The sequence below is a fragment of the Sceloporus undulatus genome, chromosome 2, assembly GCF_019175285.1.
Source record: "Sceloporus undulatus isolate JIND9_A2432 ecotype Alabama chromosome 2, SceUnd_v1.1, whole genome shotgun sequence".
In the NCBI taxonomy this organism is placed as follows: Eukaryota; Metazoa; Chordata; class Lepidosauria; order Squamata; family Phrynosomatidae; genus Sceloporus; species Sceloporus undulatus.
This window is the reverse complement of record NC_056523.1, coordinates 82,331,979-82,337,978: the sequence shown is the minus strand read 5'-3', so window position 1 is coordinate 82,337,978 and position 6,000 is coordinate 82,331,979. Positions and strand designations below refer to the sequence as shown.

Below are 6,000 nucleotides of genomic sequence, written 5' to 3'. Positions count from 1 at the left end.
ATCAATGTATATGCCTAGATCTTGTCCATATCTTATGTGTTTCTTTCTTTTTTCTCTCTGTTTCATTCTTTTCTGTTTCTCTTCTTTGTAGTCATTTCTTTTTAAGTCTAATAAAAATAAATTGATAAATCCAAATAGAAAATGTATTCTGTGTTGTTGGTTTTATATAAAAAGTCTCAGGATGTGCCATAAATGGGAAGCTCTTCATATCACTGAGTGCATTGCTTTTTTCTGTTTAACTTTCAGGCCAAAGGTTCGGTCTTTCACAGAATGCAATTGAGACACTTTTCAATGGCTTCTTTCCTTGTCAGCTACAGCTCAGTTGGAATAATCAATGATGACCCATTCGCTCTAAAGTTAATGTGTGCATTGCTGCTGTTGGAATCTGAATGTCATAAAATTCCTGCTGGGAAAAAACATTGGATTGATCACGGTAACCTTAGAGCTTGGGGGGAAAATCTTCCTTTTGGGGGCTGTAGCTCCCAGAATTCCACGTTCCCCAAGCCAATATGATCAGTTGTATTTGAGGGGGGGGGGGGACAGCAAACTTTCACAAGTTCTGGCTCATTCTGTTTGCATGGAATTATCCCTGTTACTTCATTGACACTTCCTCCAACCACAGTCATGACAGCAATCCTATGCAGATCTCTAGACCATCAAGATCACAGGGAAGGTGAGCAGGAGGATGTCACAGCATGGAAATTCAAGAGTAAGCTCTTTGAGAACTAGGTAGAAAACCAGCCATGGCCATGAGAGGTTTTCCTCCAAAACGGTGTATACACAAAGTAACCGCATAATATTCAAGAGAAACAACAGCATTAACATACATAACAGCATAGGTCATATCTCTGCTATGTACACATACATGCTGGTGACAAAATGGCTAGAGGTGACACACTACTGATGAACTTATCAGTAACTAGTTATACACAGCTGGATTGTTCCCAGGTAGCTCCTGCTGCATCGGAGAGTTAGGCAAGGAAGAGAAAGAGGAATACCTCTCAATTTCTTTGAATACATAAATTATTTTGATAAAGAAAGGAAAGCTGAGGAAATAGCTACCAATAACTGTGTGATCTTCACTGATAGATAGGTTTAGCCCTATGACAGGGAAGAGTGGAAGGGCAACCTCATCCAGCAGAATCTGAATGCCATGAAAGCCCAGCAAATTGTTAGCTATTTAATTTGTCATTATTTTGTTTTTACTTCCAGTGAGGATGGGTTTGTGGGTTTTTCTGTCTCTCATGTCACAATAACAAGCTTGGCTTACAGTACTATGCACTTTGACTTGAGTGGCTGCAGGAGTCATTTGCTCCTTTGCTTTAGGTAGCAAAATGTTGGCCGTGGTGATGCATAAAGGAAATAAGAAGTGGTGAATAGTTACACAGAGACTAAGGCTGTGTTTAGGTTTAGGGATTCCAGCTGTGCTTGACGGGAAGAGATCTCAGGAAGGGGCTTTCCTCCTGTCCTCTCCCTTCCTGACTTCCTGTAGGCTGGAAGTAATCTTACTCCAGTTATTCCAGTTGCCACAGACTGAGTTCAAATTGCAACCATGGTTTGACTAGGACTCTGGAGACTAGGGTTCAATTTCCAGCTCAGTCATGAAACCTACTGGGCAAATCACATACTCTCAGCCTCGGAGGAAGGCAATACCAAACCTCTGAACAAATCTTGCCAAGAAAACCCATGGTCTTAGGGTCATCATAAGTCAGAAACAACTTGAAGGCACACAAACAGTTTGCACTCAATTGATTCAGCAGGGAGAAGAGGAGAAGGGATGAGATCTTACCTTACCCTGTGGGGTTAGGCAAAAGCAAATTGCTGTAGACTCTCCTAGCTTATATGTTCTTCCTCGTTAATAATCTCCCCATCTTGACCACACTTTGACGCTGTTTGGCCACATGCGTCCTGGTTTTCATATGTGAAATGTTGGAGGGTATGTAATAACATTATGGAAAACTGAGAAAGCCCTCTGAACTTCAATGTAGGTACCAAGAAGCTACGACAAGACACCCAAAGCAACCGCAATGCAATCACAACAAACCTTTTCTCTTCAGACTTGGCATACCTCTTCCACTGGTAGAGGGTCCTCTTCCTTGTCTTTGCTGTCACAGTGATAGGAGTGACAGTACACTTGCTAGTCCAAACAACACATCACTGAGCTGGCACAATTTCCCCCACTTCCTCTGGCCTAACTCATCTTCTGCCTCAGTGGAGAGAGCACAATCCTCATTTGTTCCTATAAGTAGGTCATTGGGGAGGCTGCAGCCACTTTCCTCCCCTCCCCCAGCACACACACATACACATCACACACAGACCCGGTCTGATGAATCCTTTTGCTTGTCAACTACTTCATTGCAAAGTCAAAGGCACAAACCAACGGCACGAGGAAAAGGCCTCATCCACCCTGCCAGGGTACAGGCAGGTCTCCCTGGCCTAATCAGATTTCCCAAAAAACAAGGCCTGAACGGGAAAGGGACCATGAGGGAGGAGGATCAAGCATGGGAGCCTGGGGTAAGACAGAAGCTTTTCCTCCTGCCTGTCTCATGGTTAAGGCTGTGTCACCTTGTTCAGCCCAGAACAGTTACTAGGCAGGCAGAAATTCAGCAGGTGCAATGTTTCTCTTTATGGAGATGCAACCAAACAGAGAGGGGTCTCTTTTGAATTTCTGTCAAGTAGCTGTGGAAAGGCACATAGGATCAAACCAAGTAGCAAACCAAGACAGTACCAGTATATGGCACAACTCCCTTCTGCAGTGATCAGAAATGTTACAGGGTTTAAAGCAGGGTGGGAGAAGATGCTGTCCTACAGATATTGTTGGGCCACAACTTTAATCTCATTTCACAATTGACTGTACTAACAAAGGGGAGATAGAAGATATAGTCCAACAATATCTGAAGGGCTGCCAGATTCCCACCCTGAATTTAAATGACCACTTTGGGGTTTTCCTCACTTCCCTTGTCTGGGAGGTCTGAAGTCAAAACATGGAAGGGCAGGGGAAGAGCAATAGGAGGGAAAGAAATGCAGCCCAGGGGGGGAAAGCATGCCTTCCAACATTTCACAGATGAAAACAGGACACAAGTGTCCGAGCAACATCAGAGCATGGTCAAGGCAGCAAACGTTATTGATGACAAAGAAGACACAAGCTAGGATAGGTTGCAGCAGTTTGCCTTTGCCTGAGCCTACTGAGAAGGGCGGGATTCCCTTCTTCTCATATCTGCTGAGTTAACTGATTGCACACTATGTTTGCACTTTAAACTTGACTTTGCAGCAATGGGAATAAGCTGATGACAAAGGAGAGAAGTGTGAGGATGAGAGAGAAAGTGGGACATTTTAAAATAAACTGAATGAACAGGATGGCAAAGGATTAATCAGGAATGTGCTTTCCAAATCGGAACAATTTCCAGTCTGGAGTGGGAATCTGGCATCCTGGAGCTCTAAAATCTTCAGGGGAAGACTTTCTCTCAGTTCTGCCACCATCAGAGGCTTATCTGGTGAGGACTCAGGAGAGAACCTTTTTGGTGGCTGCTCCCACCCTCTGGAACTCCCTCCCACAGGAGGCTGGGCTTGGCCCTCTCTCTGCTCTCCTTCCACCAGCAGACAAAGATATTTCTTTTTAAATAGGCTTTTAATGTATAAATAGAGGGCTTTTTATTGGAGATGTTTTATTTATCTTTTAAACTTTTGGTTGATTTTAATGTGTTTTATGAGGTAATTTTAAAATTTATTGTAAACATTTATAATTTAATATGTCTAGAAACCACCTTGAGTCTACTCTGGGAGAAAGGCAGCATATAAATAAAATAAACAAACATATGGAAAAGGCACATCTCTGAAGAAAATCCTGCCTTATACATGGGTGTTTTCATAGAGGAGGCAATTTATAATTCTGTATAGTTGATTCCAGTTTATTCTCCAAAATGCTGTGCCTATTGTGCTACAAATCCCTTCATCCCCAGACAGATGGTTTGAGAAAGCAATCCTAATCATGATTGTGAACGCTATCAGTAGATCTGATCTGATTCCCTTTTAAACAGACTTAATATTACCAAAACATCTAGCATAATAAAATACTTCAACCATTGATGAGTCATTGTCATATAGGCAGAGGTGGCCACAGGTCCACAAGCTGACAACTGGACCAGTGCCTAAGATGAGACATGGAACTGAGAAGGACCTGAGATGTGAAAAGGTGTTAGGAATGGAGGCAAAAAAAAAAGTGGCGCCAGTGGTTTGGAGAGTCCCTTCCAGAACACCTGGGCAGAATGACAGCATGGGCATGTTTTGGAACTGACAGATACCCAAGTAGCCACAGGGAGGAAAATGAAAAAGAGGAAGACTCCTATTCAAGGAAGTTGGGCTGAAGTCGTCATCCACTAATTTCAGTTAATAATTGATCAGCTAATTTACAGCAGGAGACAAAGTCTGAGGGAAGCACTCAGATCTCCTGTGCCTATAACAGACTCAAGTGGTGTTCCCATGATCCCGTATGAGACGAGGTAAGGGGTAAACTTGGCACTCTCTATCTATGTTGTGCTGTGATAACCAGGGGGACATGAGATGAGAGGGACTTTATTAGGGATAGAATCATAAACTCATAGAGTTGGAGGAGACCATAAGGGCCATCCAGTCCAACCCCCACCATGCAGGATAGAATCATAGATAGGATCTCTAACAACAATAGGAAGCAAGGGGCTTTCTGGCCAATGGACAGCCAGGGAACCCATGAAAATTTATTCGGTTCTCACAATTTAAAGGCTGTAGCAGGACATCTTAAATGCCCCACATTACTGCAGGAATCCATGTAAATCAGTGCTTGCATCTGGCCAGTGCAATAGATAAGGTTGCCAGTCTGAAGGCTGCAGAGGGCCCCTGCACCTTCAGTGGTTGTGTAGAAAAGGGAATTTCAGCAGGTGCTGCTTGCCCAGCAAACAGATAATATCCTCTGAAATTTCCTCTTCTATACAGCCATTAAAGGTACAAGAGTTCTCTTCACAGTTTTTACTCTGTCAGCCCAAGGACAGAAATTCATTGTCTTCCCTACTTCCTGTAAAGTTTATTTGTTTGTTCAACTACTTATATCTTTCCCTGTATTCAGAAATCCTAGGGTAGGAAACAGATAAATAAAACAAAGAAAACGGTCCAAAAACAGTTCAACAGGACAAAAGCAGTAGATGGAAACCCACAACATAGTAGGTGAGAAGAAGTAAAACATAGTCTCTGGGCCACTAAACTTTGGATGAAAAAGAGCCAGGTTTTAACTTTGACCAGAATGAAGCCAGTTTCTGAACCAATTAAGTCTCAAAGTTGTTTTTACATAAATTGTTACAGCCACAGAATCAATTTAATTTACTGATTATGTGAAGAACATGGGATGTGGGATATGTGGCTCTCGAGATGCTTCTGGACTACAATCCAGTTCTCCTCAGCCAGCAAAGTCCACGGTGCTGGTAGATGAGGACCTAATGAGAGGAAGAAACCTATTCCAAAACCTTTTTAAACAAAGAAATAACGCATAACAGAGATCTTGCTCATACATTCTTCACCCAAGCCTATATACTATATACCACTAATTATTACAGAGATTAAGTCATGGATTTGTAGTGACCTCAGAGGGAGCAACTCATACCAGCAGTGCCAGTGCAGTGCAAGGTGGCACAGTGGAATACATGTGTTAATAACTGCCTGGCCTTGCTCAGGAGTGCTCTGAATTTTTCAGCAAAATCTGGAGCCAAATATGAGTTTTTACAAAAGTGGTTTAGTCAGGTATAGGGCAGAGTCAGTGCAAAACTGGCCTTCCCTCATGAAGACAGTAGACACTTAAATCTGAGTTTGGGCCCAGCCTCATGTGGACAGATCACAGTGAAGGCGCAGGGGGGCAGTGTAATTGGCCTGTACAGACATGCCCCCAGTTTCTGCTGTTGAGGCTGATGAATACAAATAAGGCACATGGCAAATGCTATTAAAAATTCTGTGAAATTTTCATTTGATGTAAGATAT

The 6,000-nt window shown here is 42.8% G+C and overlaps 1 protein-coding gene across 8 annotated transcripts in view; it reads left to right on the top strand.

Annotated features, from left to right (window-relative positions):
• The window catches only part of CDHR2 (cadherin related family member 2), a 60,281-nt gene that overhangs the window by 6,687 nt on the left and 47,594 nt on the right, over positions 1-6,000 (top strand). For 4 of the 8 annotated variants that reach the window (XM_042453481.1, XM_042453484.1, XM_042453482.1 and 1 more), the window contains one exon: positions 247-433. Coding sequence is in view for 3 of the 8 variants with exons in the window: in XM_042453479.1 (XP_042309413.1) it covers positions 4,480-4,499 (20 nt within the window). In the remaining 5 variants the exon portion in view is untranslated. Of the gene's footprint in view, positions 1-246; positions 434-2,439; positions 2,515-4,407; positions 4,500-6,000 lie in introns of those variants that run through there. The other 4 variants (XM_042453480.1, XM_042453478.1, XM_042453485.1 and 1 more) reach the window with 3 other exon arrangements.